This window comes from Callorhinchus milii, unplaced genomic scaffold (assembly GCF_018977255.1).
Source record: "Callorhinchus milii isolate IMCB2004 unplaced genomic scaffold, IMCB_Cmil_1.0 Scaffold3, whole genome shotgun sequence".
In the NCBI taxonomy this organism is placed as follows: Eukaryota; Metazoa; Chordata; class Chondrichthyes; order Chimaeriformes; family Callorhinchidae; genus Callorhinchus; species Callorhinchus milii.
This window is the reverse complement of record NW_024704744.1, coordinates 27081133-27101149: the sequence shown is the minus strand read 5'-3', so window position 1 is coordinate 27101149 and position 20017 is coordinate 27081133. Positions and strand designations below refer to the sequence as shown.

The 20017-nt window shown below is 39.6% G+C and overlaps 1 protein-coding gene across 1 annotated transcript in view; it reads left to right on the top strand.

The window, feature by feature from the left end:
- Window positions 1–19591, top strand: part of LOC103185010 (macoilin-like) — a 50226-nt gene extending 30635 nt beyond the window's left edge. Inside the window, exons 4-11 of the mRNA XM_042332808.1 lie at window positions 5520–5643; window positions 6792–6967; window positions 8287–8749; window positions 12042–12200; window positions 12329–12511; window positions 13819–13939; window positions 16925–17099; window positions 18677–19591. Coding sequence (XP_042188742.1) covers window positions 5520–5643; window positions 6792–6967; window positions 8287–8749; window positions 12042–12200; window positions 12329–12511; window positions 13819–13939; window positions 16925–17099; window positions 18677–18876 — 1601 coding nt within the window. The 3' untranslated portion in view covers window positions 18877–19591. The remainder of the gene's footprint in view (window positions 1–5519; window positions 5644–6791; window positions 6968–8286; window positions 8750–12041; window positions 12201–12328; window positions 12512–13818; window positions 13940–16924; window positions 17100–18676) is intronic.
- Window positions 19592–20017: the final 426 nt, after the last annotated feature.

The following is a 20017-nucleotide window of genomic DNA, read 5'->3' as shown; positions in this document are numbered from 1 at the left end:
TATTTACGATATGAATAGTGCTACTGTAGCCTTAGAATACAGTACAAACTGTAGTTCTGTTGCAATACAAATTCTATTCTAGTATTGCAATTAATGGATTAGAAAAACAGTTTTTTAAAATATTAATATGTATCCAAGTCTGTACTGAAAGCTAACTATACTAGCATGTTAATTGATTTAAAATATCAGATTAAATTGTATTTTACCTGTAATATTTTCCAGATATAGGTACGCTTTTGTTACTTCTGTCTCCAGTGATTCTCAGTCCTTCAATATGTTACCTTTCTGAACAAAACTGTTGAATTTTGTAGAATGTTTATGACATGTGAAAATGTTTATCCTGTGACTCCTGCTGCCCTTAATATACTCGTAGAGAAGATATTTAACTTGTACCATTATTGATTTATATATTATACAGAACATTTTAGTTAGACTAAATGGACAAAGCACTAAATAGAAAATAGACTTATTATGGTGTGTTGAAAATTAAAAATGACTTTTTAAATACTTCTCTAAAAGTATGACACTTGTTTAAAAATCTGATCTGAGTTCATTCTGTAGTTAATTTTAAAAAGCTCTGTTAGTTCCTGTGAGCTGATGGCCGATAACTTTTCTTTCATTCCTTACCATTATAGTCAAACTGGGCCAAAATAAATGTTTTCCTGTTTCCTGTTAGACTTCAGTTCTAGACTCACCCTGATGAATATCTTAAAATTGCTTGATTTTATTGAAAAAGAAATCCTATTTTTTGAAGTTTTTAACTGTTTTTCTGTTATCGGGTCATTTGGGATGCTATGTAATTTAGAGGAAAAAGATATCCATGCACTGTCTGCACAACAGATATATTTAGCTTAACTTGATCTGCAGCTCTATAAGTGATAAAATTCATGAAAATCATTTTATGGCGGCTTGAAGTCTGATGCCAAAACATTAAGAATACTTGTAATTAAGCATGTGCAGGAACAAACGACACTGACTTTACAATAATCAGGTTCTACAGTAATTATATTTTTATATTATGAAAGTTTAGTATAGCGTGGCATACAACACAGTTGGAAGACAGGAATTCAAATGAGATTGCAAATTGATTTCCTGTATTGACTTGGACAAAATAATAAGGTTTAGTGTTGTTGTGTATTTTGATCATCACAGTGTTAGCTCACTGTTTTCCTACTGGTAATAGGATGATTCTTTCAAAACACATACATGCCCATTCAAAGCAGTTGAACAATTTGCTTCAAAATTGCTTAAATGTTAAAAACAGACATGTTTACAATATTTTTATTATTATTATATTTTTGTGCGCTGAAAATACCAATCAGATGCTTCAGTTTTTCTCCTTCCCTGCATTAAAGACATTTCCTCATGTGTCAGACATCCGTCTGAAGAAATGGAAGATTTGTGCCTTTAAACAGAGATATCCCACTTTTATTTTTTTTTAGGAAGCAATATTAGGAATTCAGAAACTGGGACAAGCCAGTTGTAGAACTTGAGGAATGGAAACAGCTGAGTTTCCGTTGTACTTGGATTCCCACCAAGCTCTCTAAAAATAAACACAATCTCATGTGCAACAGCCACAACAAAGAGCAATAGCTTATGAGATCCTTTAAGATCTTAATAGTGAATTTCTTCTTTACAGTTTAAACCACTTATATTCTTACTCCTCAAAACCCTTTGGCTTATAGATTGCTAACATTCTTATAGCTATGAAAAGTATTATATTTTTACCATTTCTCTTCTGCTGCTGCCTGTTTATGCCACCTCTAACACTGGATTTTCAGAGGCTAATTCTGCCACCTTGTCTGAAGTAGTTCCAATCACTTCTTTTAACTCTAGTCCTGCTCTTTCTCCACTCCAAATCATTGTCTCTTCTGGTTTAATTCACTGCTGACTTTGCTCAACCAGTATTAATCCCATGTTTTTTTAAAAATCTCTGCTCAATTTTATTTCCATAGTAGGAATACTGACACCAGTTGTATTAGTGCAGTGTGCGTAAATCTTAACTGGATTTCACGCATCTCAAGAAGCATCTCGAGAAACATCTCCTAAGCGACTCGAAAAGGAGCGTATAATTAAAAATAGCAAGCATGGATTTATGAAAGGAAGGTCATGCTTGAGCAACCTCACAGAACGTTTCAAAGAAGTAACAGATAAGTAGATAAGAGAAATGAAGTGGCCCTTGATAAGTGCCACATAAGATACTCATGGCTATAAATCAGGAGAGCTGGGAGAATAGCAGAATGGATTGAGAGGAGTCTGGTAAATAGGAAACAAAGAGTAGGAGTAGAGGGAAGCTTCTCAGACTGGCAAGAAGTAAGATGTGGAATTCTGCAGCGATCCTGATGACGACCACCACTGTTCACCATGTATATACATTATTTGAATTCAGATATAATTCAAAATTCACAAATGTCACCAAACCAGGGGGTCTGGTAAATAAGGAAGAGGATTACAAATATATGCTGCAAAACATACAAAGGTTTACAGAATAATAATAAACCTTGCATTTGATATAGCGCTTTTCACGTCTTCTAGACGTCCTAAAGCGCTTCACAGAATAGACTGTAAAGTGAATTGACTGTATATTTTGTGGGCGAAACGCGGCAGCCAATTGCACACAGCAGTGTTCCACAAACAGTCGTGGATTGAGTGACCAAATTATTAGTTTTAGCAACATTGTATTATTGACTGGTTAATGTTAATGGTAAATGGCAAACAAGAGAGAAGCCATGCTTTTGGCATGTCAAGATGTGTAAAAATGTATCTGCTGGAAATAGCCACACTTCAAAAAGGAATGCTGTAAGCCTATAAAAGGGACTCATGCTGTTTGTGAGCAGTTCAACTATGGATAAGAATGGTTGCCAGTTGTAGATTTATAGTTGTGGATTGAAGTGACCAATTTTATTATTGTTTTCTTTTCTTGAGGGATTATTATCAGGCGTGTGGAGTAAGGAAACTTGCTCAAGGTTTTGCCCTGCTGGGATTTGAACCCAGGTCTCTTGCTTGCGAGGCAAGTGCTCTAACCACTGAGCTACAGGATTCCTACAATCCTTGGATGAAGCAGAAAGCATCAACATATTTAAGAGGAAACCTGATGTATACAGGTTTCCTCTTAAGTGAATACAGGGTTATGGAAGAGGGAATTCGGCAGGGTGGAGGTTCATGTTGAGTATAAGCACCAACAAAAAATGGCTGCGCTAAATGGCCTGTTTCCATGCTGTAACAGTCTAACTAATTTTATGTAAATCTATTCATCTTAACCAGTTCTGCATCTCACATTAGCAATGCAGCTATTGCTGTTTTTTAATCATGCTTAAACTGCTGGTAGCAGATGTTCAAGAATTATTTCACCTTGAACATAACGACTTATCACATGTCATAAGATTTTCTTGGTTGTGAGTAATATCTTCCTTTTCCAATACAATCCTTCACTGTTAGCTTGCTTAGACCCAATAGGCTTAGACCCAAAGTCAATCACTTTACATTTCTCTATCTTGTGGAGTCCTGTAGGGCAATGGTTAGAGCACTCGCCTTGCAAGCAAGACTCTTGGGTTCAATTCCAGGCAGGGCGAACCCTTGGGCAAGTTTCATTACTCCCCACGCCTAATAATAATCCCTCCAAAACAAAAATAAATTGGTAATTTTCAATCCACAACTAATTGTAGGACACTGCTGTGTGCAATTGGCTGCCATGTTCTGCCCACAAATATACAGTCAATTCACTTTACAGCATATTCTGTGAAGCGCTTTGAGACGTCTAGAAGACGTGGAAAGCGCTATATCAAATTCAAGGATTATTATTATATTATTATTATTATATCGATATCTACCCTATAATGGGGGAGAAATTCCACCAGAGGACGGAGTTCAAAATCCTTTTCCTCGCCTTCAAAGCCCTCCTTCGAAGCCTTGCCCCTTCCTACCTCTATGACCTGCTAACTCCATATTTCTCCATTCAGCAGGCTCCGTCTTGCTCCACGTCCCCTTCTGGTCCGCCACACCATCGGTGGTCTGGCCTTCGGGCCTTCAGCCTCTTTGCCCTCATCCTTTGGAACTCCATCCAAATCTCTTTGCTTTGCTCCCTCCCTTGCCTCCTTTAAGACACATCTCAAGACCTTCTCTGACTGCGCCTTCAGTCACCCTCCAAGCCCTACCCTCCCTGCCCTCCAATCCTCCTGATCCCAACCCCCAGCTCAGGTCCAAATCCCTAACTGTTCAGTACCTTGATACGTCCTCCCGAAGTGGCAGGTGTTATATAAATGTAATTTGTTGTTGTTGTTCTAGATTTACCCCATTTACATAGCTTTTCAGAGCAACCAGACTTCTGGCTGTGTCTTAAATATAGTCTCAATTTTAAATGCTTTCGTATCACTCTTTTAAAATATACAGAAAGTCGGCATCAAAGGTGGTGAACTTTCAGCCATTCTGTTCCCACTCTCAGGAACTCCACCCTGGAGTCCCTCCAACTCACTCCCTTTCTCACCTCCTTCAAAATCTGCCTCAAGATCTACCTGTTTGAAAGTGTTTTCAGTCACCTTTCAGTGTCAAGTGCTTTGAGATGTTCTCCTGATGGGAGAGGTGCTACATGTATATTGTATTATAAGACCGAATTCAACAATAAATCAAACTCTACACATTCTAAAATGATAAAGGAAATAGAGTAAATATATCAGGTGTAAGCCAGGCTCAGTTGGTAGAATTTCCCTTTGAGTCAAAAAGTTCAGTCCCATGTTGGGACTTTGAAGTCACAATCTGGGCTGATATTCTAGTGCGGTGCTGGGAGCGGGAATGCTGCAATGTTGACGATGCTGTCCTTCGGAGAGGTTAAACCAGGGTTCAGTCTATCTGTTTAGGTGAACATTAAAAATCCTGGTTTCTTCTGGTGCTTGGCTAACAATACCCCAGATAAAATTGGCCATTCACTTCATGACTGATATTTCTTTGCACAAATCAGTTGTTGTACTTGCCTGCAAAACACACAGTCATTACACCTTACAATAACTCCTGTGAAGCAGTTTGAGAAATACTCCTGATATGAAAGGCGGTATAATCAAATGCAAAGATTATTATTAATAAGAAGAAGTATTCTTCTGCAAAGTTTGCTGCTTTGCAGATCAGATAGATGGGTCATATATTGGTTTTCACATTAGTTATTCAGTGTAAATTAATAAAGATATGCTTAAACGTACAAAGTTTAGAATGGTAGCACAAAAACGTCAACAGCTAATATATACAAATGTTGTCCTTAATATATTCTGAGAATATTGCTGTTGTAGAGTGCTGTGCACAGTGATAGACTGAAGCAGATGCCTAAAATATATATTATTCAGACAAGGGTCTGTAAGGTCAATTACTAGATGTGAAGAAGAGCTTGTGCCTTCAGGAGAGAATGAATGTAACAAATTAAAGGAGAAGAACATAACAAATCAAACGTTCTTATGTAATGTTTGTCTGCAAACTGCATTCGGCCATCCTTACTTGGTGTTATTTTTAACATTGAACTTCTGTTTTCCCCTCAGAAAGAGGAGTTTGCTTGTCCACTTTGTCTCTTTGGATACTTTTTATTTACATAGAAGCAACAATCAGATTTAAGGATTTAAAAAATTTCCACGTAGACCTTTGTCGCCCATTCGCAGCACACTGGTAAGTGAAGGAAACGTGTGGGAGTTTGTGTGTTTGAATTTACACCTGTCTTCAGTAAATAAGGCAGAATAATTTTAAAAGTTTTTTTTGAAATTCCTTGTTTACATCCTTTCTGCTGACTTCACGTCTCCGTCCTGCTGTTCATCTCCCTGAAAAATGAGGACTATTTAAGATGCAGATTTCTATATAATTGGCTCCAGTACCTCTGTTTGCTGAAGAGACATGCAGTTTGTGGCAATTTCGGGTCCAGTCTCCTGACAGCTCTATCTTTACCAGCTGATACTCTACTGCTCAATCTTCACCAGCTGATGCTCAAGCACTCTGAGATGCTACCCTGTGTGGAGGGTACAATATAAGTGCAACTTCTTGTTGCTCTGTATTTAGCCAGCATTGGTTGAGGAGGGGTAAAACTCATCGGAAACAATCAATACCAAGTTGGTAGACTATAGATCAGATGATCAACTCCCAATTGGCCTCCTTCTGTGCTGTAAGATTTTATGAAATAGCTGCATTAAATGTTTAAGTTATAAATAGTGTCAAATTATTAATCTAAAATATTATTAAGGTTATAAAACCACAGTGTCGATTTCACAAATCTTGTGATTGGAATGGATACAACACAATAATGCAAAATTACATTTGGATATCCAAATACAATTTGATAAAGTTGTTACATTAAACTTATCGACCCGATCGATCCTTTTGCTCAGCAGATACAGGTCTGTAGCATGTCCAGGTCTGTAGCATGTCCCCCGCCCAACTATCAGCAATAGGGCTTTCAGCTGACCTGCGCCACTCTCTGGAACCCCATCCTGACTCGCTTCCTCTCTCAACTCATTCAGGTCTGTATCATCAAGACCTAGCTTTTTGACCGTGCTTTCAGTCATCCTTCCCTTCCCCACCCCCTTCAGCTCCCATCCCCAGTTCAGATGCCAAGCCAGGACTTTTAAGCACCTTGGGACATCCTCCCAATGTGAAAGGTATTATTTGAGTGTAAATTTGTATTGTATAATAAACAAAAGAGCATAATAACTTCTAATGTTTAGAAGTAAAAACTGTTTTAGAGTTTCAGCCACTGAATATCAGAATATCACTCCTTCAGTTGTTACTGTTTAGATTGATATCTGCCATTTTTCCTTCTTTTTTAGCGTAGGGTATCCAATGGTTTCTTTAGGTTTTGAATTTAAAAGTTACATCTGCTACAAAATTAAATTACGAAAACAAAACGAAGTTCGGAAACAGAATGAATTCTTCATGCAGCTCCTTTGGCAAGCTTTACCCTCAGAGCAGATGCATCCCAGACAAGACCGGGATTTGGAAGAAGGTGCGTAAAGAACAGGTTTCCCCTTTCTTTCTTCTGATTTTGATAGGAGTTTAATCAATGTAGAAATACACTCGTTCCTGAATGTCTTTACTAATCTAAAAATTCAGAGTAAGTCTCTATCCCGCTAACCAGCACTTGAAAGGAGATAGAATGCTTGAGTAGGTTTCACGGACCATCAACACTGAAACCGGGGTGGAAGTGGGGGAAATCTGTCTCTAGTGTATACCATTAACTCCTAATTCAAACGTTATGAATTTATAATCTTTGACACCATGCCATGTTGTACTTCAGCTTTAAAAGCATCAATGAACATTTCTTTTACAAGTCATGTTTCAGTAATTCAACCCATGGCAAAATAGCATGGTTTTAAATCTGAAACGTTGGGATCTTAATTTCTTAAGGATTCTCATTAGAATTTTTGGGAACTCTACTATAGAATATGATTGGAGCAGAGTTCTCTGGGTCAGTGTACTTTCCCATTTGCAAGACAGATTCCTTCTTAAGAAATGACTTTAAAACATATTAAACTCTGAAATCAGCAACATAGGCTTTAGTCAATTCAAATGTATTGGAATCTGAATCTCAGAGCTAGTTTGGTTATCCTTGTATATAGTACTGTATGAAACTATGTTCATGAACTAAATTTGCTCTTGGCCTCTAAATCTCATTCCATTAGCCTGTTCAACTGGACATTAAAGATTCTATGGCAAATCCCTGTGAAGTGCTTTGAGACATTTTGACATTATAGTCACTGTATCAAGTGCAATTAATAGCCTCCATTTACTTTCTTTTTTATAGTCCAATCGTTAGTTTCAGCAATCCTAACAAGCTTGGGTAATAATTGATACTTCAGTATTCTGAATTCATTCAGAATGGCCCAATAAAGTTCACTTTGGATTTATTCTTCCAATTTGGTCTTTATCCCCACTTTACAAACAAACCATCACAAGATTCCATGACCTAATCTGCAATAGAAGGGGGAGTGTTTCCTGGTGTCCTGGGCAACAAGCCCACACATAAAATCGGTCATTCACTTCATGGCTATTTGTAGGACATTGCTGTGGTAAAACTGTCTGCTGCATTCATCTACAAAATACAAATTGTGTTAGCTTGGTTCAATGCACTCTTGCTTCTGAGTCAGAAGGTATGTCACTATATCAAATGCAAGGATTATTATTTATTTTATTTGTTATGAACATGGTGATCTGCTATAAGTGTTGCCATCAAAGTAAATTGTGTTAGAACATTAAGAACTTTATTGCACTTTGCAAATGTTTTTTTTGACATGCCCATGTTAAAAATATTTCTTTTGGCTTCAGCATTTAAAGGTTTCACAGTGTGCTCTCAATACCAGCATCACTCTAGACCCATTGCGATTGGGAAGAAATACACCTTAGCCTTACCAGAACTAGAATTTAAAGAAAAAGTCAAAGAAAGAGAGAAGGACATCAGCAAGCAAACTCTTGGAACTAATAACTATTTACAAACAACGGATTCTAAAACGAGTGAAACGGACTGTGCAGAAAATCATCTAAACAAGACAGTAGAGTACGAAATGTTTGGGAATGCAGAAAATCTAACCCAGGAGGACTCGGGTGCAGATTCTTCAAAAACCTACAAGCACTTATCACCAAAGGTTCAAAGTGCATCAAATGGTAGTGCAATCCTTCCAAAGCACGAGAAGAAGCAAAAGTGCTCTGGCAAGAACGCAGGCACACGGAAAGGGATCTTTGAGAATGGCTCTTTGAATTATCAGAATAGCAAGCCTGAAGCTGTTTTACGGTAAGGTGACTTGAGATTTCCAGGCAACAACAACAACAACTTGCACTTTATAGCGCCCTCCAAATCAGAGCGCTTAACAATTGTGGAGCCCAAGACCGAGCCAGTGGGGGGGGGAAGGTGACCTTAGGCGCGGTCGAAAAGGAAGGTCTTTAGGCACGACTTGAAGATGGGGAAGGAGGGGGCGAAGCGAAGAGTTTGAGGGAGGTAGTTGCAAACATTCTGAGACTTTTCACCATCTTATTAGATCATGACATATCTTTTAAACCCTTTTCTTCATCTCCCTTAAAATCCTTACATCCCATGCTTCTCCCTTTTAAACACAACTTATGCACAACTAAAGACCAGTAAAGATTAAGATTACAACAACAAATTACATTTGTATGGCGCCTTTCACATCAGGAGGATGTCCCAAGGTGCTGGACAGTCAGGGATTTGGATCTAAGCTGGGGGGGGTTGGGAAATGGAGCAGACCAGAGCCTGCTGAGCAGAGAGAGTGGACAGGTCTATATGGAGTTAGCAGATCACAGAGGTAGGAAGGAGGAAGTGCCGTGGAGGGCTTTGAAGGTGAGGACGACGATTTTGAACTCTATCCGCTGGGAAATGGGGAGCCAGTGGAGCTAGGCAAGGATAGTGGTGATAGGGTCACAAAGCTTGGTGTGTACACCAGGAAATACGTGAGGGGAAGTGCCTAATTGAGTAATTATAAACCAAATGTTTAGACTTCAACATGTTGGTGACATTAGTTATATAAGACATGGAATTTCATTCATTAAGCCTGTTAATTCCATAGTCACTCAAAACTTAACCTAACATGTATTTCATTCCACCCACAAGGCAAACTATTTATTAGGGTACTCACTGAACCATAAAGGAAGTCAAGAAAATTTCCAGAATAATCCTCCAACTCCACAGCTTCAGTATTTAAACCTGTTTTATTGGCTTCCCTCCCTCCACAAACAACATTCCTTCCCCACGCCACTCTCCCTAGCACGACAGATATCTTTGTGTTAAGAGAAATATTCGTTCATCTCAGTCTGCACCATAAAAACTTAAAACATATCTACATATCAATTATTGTACATTATGATCCTTAAAGGCAACCATGTCTATTGTTTCACCCCTGACCTGAAATTTACATGGATCAACTAGAAATAAAACTTAACAAAATACAACTCACTTCAATGAGCACAAACTCTAGCACTTGTTCAGAACCGTGCTAAGTATAGAGTTCATTCATCACTGTCCAGATTAAAACGTATTCAGCAACCTTAGCTCTAAGGCAACTCGCCCCTGTCATCAAGAACATCCTTAAAATCTACCTCTTTGAATGCACTTTTGGTCATCTCCCTTTTCCCACCCTCCCCTACTTGGTGTCTGACCCAACCTTTGTAAAGCGCTCCGAGATGTTATCCTATGTGACGGGCATTATATCAATGCAAGTATTGTAGGTAATAACTCAATCCATCATTCATTGAGGCATGCAGGAATGCAGGAAGCCTTATAAAGCGATAAACTGAAAAACAGGAAAAACGGATCAAGTCGGGATTTGTGAAGCCAGGCACAAAAATGTATCAGAGTTTAAATAAAATGTCATTTTATCACGTAGAGCAATTTCAATTCCAATGAATGAAAATAATAAATGCAGTAGGTGCTGAGCATGACTACCCACACTTGTAGTTCAGAAGATTAATGCTTGACGATTGTCATTACTAAGATGATTACAAAAGCACAGTTCACTGTCCTCTATTACAATGAGTTCATAAATAGCATGAGCACTATTCTGTGAAGAATACAGTAGGTCACTTTGATTATTTTTCTTCGCTTTCCAACTGCACTACACTATTACTGTGCTTGGTTTTTCACCTGCTGGAAGTGATACAACATTAATCCCAGCAGTCTGGCACAAGGAGCAGGGACCAGAGGGAGCTGTAAACTTGAGCAATTCAGTGCCTTTACAAAGCTCTGCCAACCAGTTCAAAATAAAAGACCCATGCAACTGGCTGTTTAACGTTAAAAGGTTGTGCCCTCAAAGTTACTGATCAATCAATGGACACCCAAAATGATTGCTTTTGATGGGTGGCAGGATCGATTTGCTTCCTTTCATCCCTATCATCCTGATGAATTATTGGTGGACATTCTCCAAGGGTAATGGTAATGAATCAGTCCAAAGGTAGAAAGAACGTTAATAGCACAGAAATAGGCCACTTGGCCAATCAAGTTGGTGTATGTCCGCACATGACCATCAGCCGCAGACATGGGGTCAACTTCCACATGTATGCGGATGACACCCAACTCTATCTCTCTGCCTCCAACTTTGACTCCAGGACCACTGCTGTCCTGACAGAATGCCTGTCGGACATGAAGTCCTGGATGAGAACTAACTTTCTTCAGTTGAACGTCAACAAGACTGAGGCTCTCCTGATTGGCTCCCATCAGCGCCTCCACACCTCAGGCGCTGACAGCATCACCATCCATGGATGCTCACTCCATCTTGCTAAGCTAGTCCGGAACCTTGGGGTCTTGTTTGACCTTCAACTATCCTTTCTACCCCACATCTCTGCCATGGCCCACTCTGCCTTCCCCCACCTCCACAACATCGCCATTGTCTCATACCACAGACCGCTGAAACCCTCGTACACGCATTCATTACATCCAGGCTTGACTATGCAAACTCCCTGCTTTTCGGTCTACCCAACTCCTCCCTCCACAGACTGCAGGTCATCCAGAACTTTGCAGCCCATATCCTCTCCTGCACCAAGCTCTGTGACCCTATCACCCCCCTCCTCGCCTGACTCCACTGGCTTCTCATCACACAGAGGATACAGTTCAAGATCCTGGTCCTCACCTTCAAAGCCCTCCATGGCATCGCTCAGCTCTACCTCTGTGACCTCCTAACCGCCTATCAACCTGCACGCTCTCTCCGCTCAGCGGGCTTCGGCCTTCTTCAGGTCCCCTGCCTTGCCCACCTCACCATTGTTGGGCGGGCCTTCAGCCACTCTGCCCCACCCTCTGGAGCTCTCTCCCTTGCCTCCTTCAAGACCCATCTCAAGACTCTTCTCTTCGACCGTGCTTTCTGTTGACGTGAAAGGCGCTATACAAATTTTATTTTGTTGTTGTTGTTGAACCATCTACTCAAGGGTTAGCTTGGCTCAGTTAGTTGCACTCTGAGGACATCCTTCCTCTGTTAAGATGATCAAAGTGTAGATCTACTGTGTTGCTGAATGCTTGATATTGCAAATTCATAATTTTGCATTGTGATACAATCCAGCAATATGACTTCTCTTTTTTCTAGACTGGAGCAGGACATAAAGAAGCTGAAGGCAGACCTACAAACCTCTAGGCAGTATGAACAAGAGCTCCGCAGTCAGATGAACGTACTGACCAACAGCAAGCAAAAAATACGCTCCGAACTTGTTCAGCTTCGACAGGAGAATGAGCTTTTACAGACCAGGTAGGGATGCCATCAATACAGTGAAAAGTGTTCTCATTATTTAGTCAACAAGTGTGTTCTCAATTAAGTAAAGAATGGTTTATCTTCCACACTATTAGTATAACTGGTGTGTTTCACTTTACTTTAAGAATGCATTGTGCTTTGCAAGCAAAACAGAAAGACAAACAGACCGTAGCCCATTTAGAGAAGAGGCTGAGAATCGAACTGGAGAGTCGAATTCTCCTCGAGAAGCAGCTGATGGATGCAAAGAGGAGGAAGGCAGATGAAACCTCAGTTATTGCTCGAGCTGCCTCACTCAATGCAGCTGTCAGGTAAGGAAAATTCATAGAAACGTATTAAACAATAACACAAATCACATTTATACAGCATCTTTCACATCAGGAGGACGACCCAAGGCGATGGACATTCAGGGATTTGGACCTGAGCTGGGGACTGGGATCAGGAAGGGTGGAGGGCATGGAGGGTAGGGATAGGAGGGTGACCAAAGGCTCAGGAGGGTTTTGAGACTTGCCTTGAAACATACAAGGGAGGGAGGGAGGTGAAGGGACTGTGGGATGGAGTTCCAAAGGGGAGGGGTCAGAAAGTCTAAAGGCCCGACCACCAATGGTGGGGTGGGCGGGGAGGGGGACGTGGAGCAGGCTGATTGGAGGGAGCGGATAGGTCTACAACAACAACAACAACAACAAGATTCCATTTATTGAGCGCCTTTCACGTCGGGAGGACGTCTATATAGAGACGTCTATATAGAGGTCTATATAGAACATTCAGCTCATTAAGTTCACATCAATGGTTTTCTCCACATGGGCCACATAGTCAGTTGGCTCAGTTAGTAACCTCTCAGCTCTGAGTTATAAGGATATGAGTTGAAGTCCCACATTGGCACTTAAGCTCACTTAAGCTGACCTACTGTGAAGTACTGGGGGAATGCTGCAACTTTGGAGGTGCTGTCGTTCAGTGAAATGAAAAGGATATCAGCTATATCAAATAACTATCCTTTTGCATCAAGAAAGAGAAATAAAAGCTGCAAATCAAAGATGATCGTACAAAGATACATTGGAGTGAAATATGAGATGTGCGTTGCATTACCAATGATAGTTATCATGGATTCATAAAATTATACAGCACAGAAAGAGGCCATTCGGCCCATCGTGTCTGTGCTGGTTCTTTGAAAAGAGCTATCCAAATCAATCCCACTCCCGCACCCCCCCCCCCCCCCCCCCCCTTAGCCCTGCAAACTTGTCCAAACCAAATATCTGGTTATTTTTGTTGTATAAAATTATGTATAACATATTCAAGGGGGGAGGGGACAAAGATTGGGGTGGATGGGGGGTGTGGGGGGTTACATCCACAGCCAATCGTATTATTGACTGGATTTATCAATGAGGTAATAATATTAACATGTCACAAATCACAATTTTTGCCCTATTACCTTGATCATCAAACCTCATCAAACCTATCTACAAAGTTTATTTTCCCACATTAATTACCTTTGTTTTTTTTAAAAAATTCTGAAGATATAGTGGAACACGTTTTAAAACATAAATGTTTAGAAGATTATTTTGGTGATGCCTGAACTCCCTTTGTTCTATGTTTTCACTTTATGGCTCCTTAATTGCAGAGGGGACTGCACAGATGCTCTGAAGAACAGAATGAAAGAATTAGACACAGAGTACAAACAACTGCAATTGGAACTCAGAATAAAGGATGACCACATAAGGAAAGTTGAGCAGGAAGTGCAGGTAAATATTCCACCTTCATAAATCCAGTATTGAAAGTCCACCTTTGCCAAATGGCAACCTTACCATAAAGTCCACCTTACCCTAACCCTAACCCAAATGGCAAAGGTGGACTTTCAATACTGGATTTGTGAATTTCTAAAAGAAAACAAATGGGACATTTCCCACCATTGTTCTGGATTGCTAAATACTTGTGGTAATTTGTTTGTCAGTTATCTCCTCTCTTGATGCTAACTTTTACTGTGGTACAGTTACACAGGCCTACAATACTTCATCAAATAGATTTATTTTGATGTGTTAGGTAGATAGTTAAGCAGGCTATTCAACAAAGGAAAGCATCACAGACATTACAAACAAGTCCAATTCTGTTCTCATTGGACATCCACTCACCTATTATCCACCAGAGGCTTTGGGTTAATGAACAAGATCCTTATTGATTTCCTTCCTCTTTAACCTAGCGTATTGAGGACTGACTACCGTTCCTGCTGAGATCAGATAACTCAGTACAGATTGCAAATCTAGCCTGCCACCTTCTGGTCTGTATGGATTATTACCAGTTTTATTCTGAGCTGTGTGCAAGGAATTACCACCAAATAACCAGTATAAATGGATATGACACGAATGATTGCAAAGCAATTCACATGGCTGGCTGGCGGCTGCAAAAAACACCTTGCCTTTTCACAGTTTAAATGTTGGACTAGTTTTACTCAATTGATAGCAACCTCGTGGGGCACATCACAACCAAACTTGTAGTAGAAGCATAGTATTGAGGTTCATTTTTAACCCGCTGTAATGTAGTACAATTATGTTCCTGTGGCTGGCACTGTGGGACAATTGGGAGTGAATAAGGAGAGAAATTTCACCGGGGTCTAGACTCACTCTATTTATGTAGCATTTCAGAGTGTTTAGAACTTGGCAAATTGCTGAATTCAGTTTTCACTTTGAAATCAGTTTTCTGTAGACTTTGAAAGAATTTGCAGGAGACTGGATTCCAAATTAAAGCTGTATTTAAGAATCTGCCAAATTATAGATGCTATTAAAAGCTATATAAATAGACTAAATCTAGACCCAGATGGATTTTCTACCCAAACGTCTCCTTGAGTTAAATTTGCTCTGATCAAAAACATGTCTGGCAAAATCAGGTATATCAGCAATATATCAAGGGTTGAAAGTTTACACATTTCTTCAACCTTGCAAACCAAAGTGTGTAAATAACAATTCTAGCTGGACAAGCACCCAAGCTTCATGGTTACTGTTTTATTGAAACAGTGTTCTGAAAGAAAGCGTAGAAAGAGTTAAAACTGGAAAATTGCACCAAACAAACATGCTTCAAATCCTCCATACATAGAATCATAGAATTATACAACACAGGATACAGCTTTGAAAAGAGAGATCCAAATTAATCCCACTCCCCTGCTCTCTCTTCATAGCCCTGCCAACTTGTCCTCCCCAAATAATAATCTCTTAAAAGTTGTTATCGAATCAACTTCCACCATCCTTTCAGGCAATTCATTCCAGATCCGAATAACTCACTGTGTCAAAACATTTCTCCTCACCTCCCCTCTGTTTCTTTTAACAACTATTTTAAATCGGCGCCCTAGGGTTACCGACCCACCTGCCAGTGGAAATAGTTTCTCCTTGTTCACCCTATCGAATCCCCTCATAATTTTGAAAACTTCTAAGTCTCCTTTTAACCTTCTCTACTCCAAGGAGATAATCCTGGCTCTCTAGCCTCTCCTGATAGCTGAAGTCCCTCATTCCTGGTACCATCCTGGTAAATCTCCTTTGCACCCTCTCCAATGCCTTGACATCCTTCCTAAAGTGTGGTGCCCAAAACTGAACACAGTACTCTAGCTGAGGCCCAACCAGTGTTTTATAAAGGTTTATCATAACTTCCTGAGTTTTGTATTCTATACCCCTATTTATAAAGCCTAGTATCCCTTATGCTTTTTTTAACAGCTTTATCTACCTGTCCTGCCACCTTCAAAGATTTACTTATATGGACCCCCAAGTTCCTCTGTTCCTTCACCCCCTTTAATATTCTACCATAAAAGATTATTTATGTACTCTTGTTAGTGGAAAGTTTCACATAAGGATTTTATTAGAAATATAGTGAAGAGGTGGATTTCAGGAGATGTATGACAGAGCCTAAAGTCATGTGTAATAAAAATGCTGATCACAGGTTAAAAAATGAATGATTCAGGAAAGAATATTTCAAATTATTATAATCGGTTAAAATACCCATAGGGTAGCATTCAATAAAAGGTAGAAAATTATTATCCTATAATGTTTGTGTTGGCACTGCTTATTTTACTCAACAATTCTATATTGTGAGTGTAACAAATATATTCTGATGTAATTTGCAAAGTTTTCGTAAATAAGTAATAAATGTCTAAGTCAGATAAAATCTGATTTGAGTTAATACGTCCCAGTCTCATTTCGTCAGGATGTGGGTTCAAGCTTCACATCAGGGTTACCTCCAGTGTACTACTGGGGGAATGCTGCAGGGCTAGAGGTGACATTTTTTGGCTGAAATGTTAAACTGTCTCTGGATTTATGTTAATGATCCCATGACTCTATTCAAAAAGAGAAAGGCATTTCTCCAAGTATCCCAGCCAATAATCCTCCAGGTTAAGTGTTAATTCACCTCATGTTTGTGGAACCTGACTAACACAAGTGGCTACCACATTTGCCAGTCACTACACTTGACAATGATCATTTATCTGAAAAGCATTTGAAACATTTTTATGTGATACAATGGAAGATTTTCATAAATTTCTAAATCATAAGATCTGCTCATGAAAGGATAAATAACTGAGAGATTACATTCTTAATTTTATTGTTTATTTGCAATCTAGATTTCAATATGATCTCTTGGCAGAAGTACATTATAATAATTAATAGGTTACAAAATAGAGGAATCGAATGGATCATTTTGTTTTTTTAACTGGTATTTTTGGGAGATAATTGAATCTGTGTCTGCTGCAGGAACTTTGCAAACATAAAGAGAACGAACAGGACACTGGGATCCTGATGGCAGCACTTTCAGCCTTGCAGGACAAAACACAACACTTGGAAACCAACCTTAGTGCAGAGACCAGGATTAAACTTGATCTCTTCTCTGCTCTTGGAGATGCCAGACGGCAATTGGAGATTGCGCAAGGTGAGCAACTTGTTTATAGACACTTTCAGTGGAAATCGATTAAAAATGGTAACCATCGATATTTGGCAGTTTTTGTGATCTAATGCCAATTTACATTTCTATAGCACCTTTCAAGCAAGATAACATCATGGAGGGCTGCACACTGCAGGATTGGATGCCAAGCAAGGGAGAGGGGGAGGGGAGGTGACCATTGGGGTGGTTGAGATAAAGATAGGTAAATAGTGATTGAGGCATGGAGTTCCAAAAGTTAGGGTGTAATGGTTGACGTCATGGTAATCGATGGTGGTGCGGAAGGTTCAGGGAACAGCACAGCTGTGTTAGCTGACTGAAGGGGGCGGGCAAAGAAATGGGTTAAACATTGGCCAGGGACGTAGAGAGATGCTAAGTCGTGAAGGGATTCATGAGTGAGGTTAGGATCTTGAAGTCGATCCTGAACTGTATATTACAGAAAATTAAAAGAACATTTGAATGAAAGTAAAATGTTTAGAGAATTTACTTTTGCTTGCCTTGTCTTCCCTTATTCTTTTATCTTCATTTTAATTGCAAGCAATTCTATTTTAAAATGGGGGTTACAACTATAATTTTTAACTTTTAATTAAATGCTTTATTTTCCTGTTCTCCAGAATTCAATGTGTTATCATGTCGCTACCTCCACAACACACGATTGCACCTTGATCATTGTGGTACTGTTAGTGAGATAACAGCTTAACTCAACAACAAAACTAATAGTAAAGCCAGCATCCTGCCCATCAATGCTCCAATGTTGGCTGGCAAGCTACCGCTTTGATAGGTCCAACAATGGTGGTCACATCTGCGTTCAGTCATTATTAGCAGGCCTCCTTCACTTCATTTAGACAATTTTTTCTTCTTATTCGTAACTTAAGAATTTCATTATCACCAGCCAAAAAAAAACAATCAACTTGCAGGTTACAGAGATGGGTTTCATAAATAGGGAATTAGAATAGAAAATCAAAGAGGTGATGCCAAATGTATACAAATTGTTAGTTTCACCACAGTTAGAATATTGTGTCCACTTTTGGTCACCCCATTTTAGGAAAGACGTCAAGGTGAAAGAGGGGGTCAGAGGAGATTTACTTGGATGATACCAGGGATGAGCGGGCTGGCCTAGGAGCAGAGACTGGAGGAACTGGGACTTTTCCCTTTGGAACAAAGAAGGTTGTGGGGTGATCTGATAGAGGTCTTTAACATTCTGAAACGTTTTGATAAAGTCAATAGGGAGGAATTATTCTCATTGGTCAGTGAGTCAGGATAGTTAGCAAACAAGCAAAATGGGAAGGTTAAGAGAATTTTAGGGGAACACACAGAGTGGTTAGGATATGGAATATCCTGTTGAGGCAGAATGTTTGAGGCAGAATCTATATTAGCTTTATAGAAATATCTGTAAAGGTGTAAACTATAGGGGTGTGTGGAAAGAACGGGTAAATGGGACTGAAAGAATTGCTCTTAAAGAGTCAGCGCAGACACAATGAGCCAAATTACCTTCTTCTGTGCTGTAAATTTCCATGGGAGCTTAAAAATACACTTACTTTAGATGAATCAATTTTCTTTTCTTGCAGGACATATAATCCAACAGGATCTGGAAATTGAAGATCTGAAACAGAAGGTTGCAGAAGTGATGGCAGTTATGCCTGGGATCTCATACAGTGTCTCTAGTACCCTGAGCCCTGCAATATCACACTACTCTTCTAAGTTTGTGGCAACTGGGAATGCTGTACTTGATCCTAACACTTTAATGTACCAGCCACTGAAGAAATAAATGCACTACTGTCCTGCTAAACACTTACTTAGCCAATGCTGGTGGAGGTGGCTGTGCTTTTGTATTCAGAACTATGGATTTTTATGTTTTATAACAATTTAAGATCTTCAGGTAAAATTATGTAGCATTAAGGTACTTTGGATTGTGCAATTGGCTAGATCTTATAGGACAATTGAATACTTGGGAGCATTGACCCATTATCTTATGCTTCGATCTACCCAACACATTGCAAATTCCACCTGGTGACCTCAATAAATTATCTTCCTGCTTAATTGGTACCAGTACAATGACTGAAAAAGGACTGATTTTCTTTCAGTGCATGAACTAAATACAAGCCAACATTGTAGTTGATGGAAGTACAGTCGTAATTCACTTGGCAGCTGTAAAAAAAAAAGCACAGGCAGGGTTCATAGTAGTGCTGTGGGAGTCTTAGAGCCAAACAATATTAAGAACACTTTTATTACACAACAGGTCATTATTTGCACTGTTGAAGATCTTATGCCAAGGTGCACGAGAAGGCTTACTGCCTTTGAAACTCAAACAAGACATTGACAGGTAACCCATGCATATGAAGAAATACAGTTGGATTGTTATCCATATAATGTGCAGGACTTTTTAAGTTTAGTTCTGGAAGTAGGAGAAATTCAGTGTAGCGATTGAAAGTACATCCTCTGGATAATGCAACGAAGACAACAAATTACATATGTATAGCACCTTTCACGTTGGGAGGACATCCCAAGGTGCTGGACAGTCAGGGATTTGGACCTGAGCAGGGGGTTGTGTTCAGGAGGGGTGGAGGGCAGGGAGGCTTAGGGTTAGGAGGGTGACTGAAGGAGCGGTCGAAGAGGAGGAGTCTGCTGAGCGGAGGGAGTGGACAGGTTGATATGGTGTTCACGGGTCACAGAGGTAGGAAGGAGCAAGGCGTGGAGAGCTTTGAAGGCAAAGTGGGGTTATACTTTTCTATGCTTTTCTTGTAGCTTGATGTGAATGTGGGCTCATAGCTTTTCTCTGTTTAGTAAACTTTGTGTCCCTGTTCATGTGTAAATAGCTCTAATGCAATATTTAAAAGTATAAATAAAATGAAAGATTATTTTTAAAATTGCACCAGAGTTATAAATAAGCACTCGGGCAGATTGAAAAA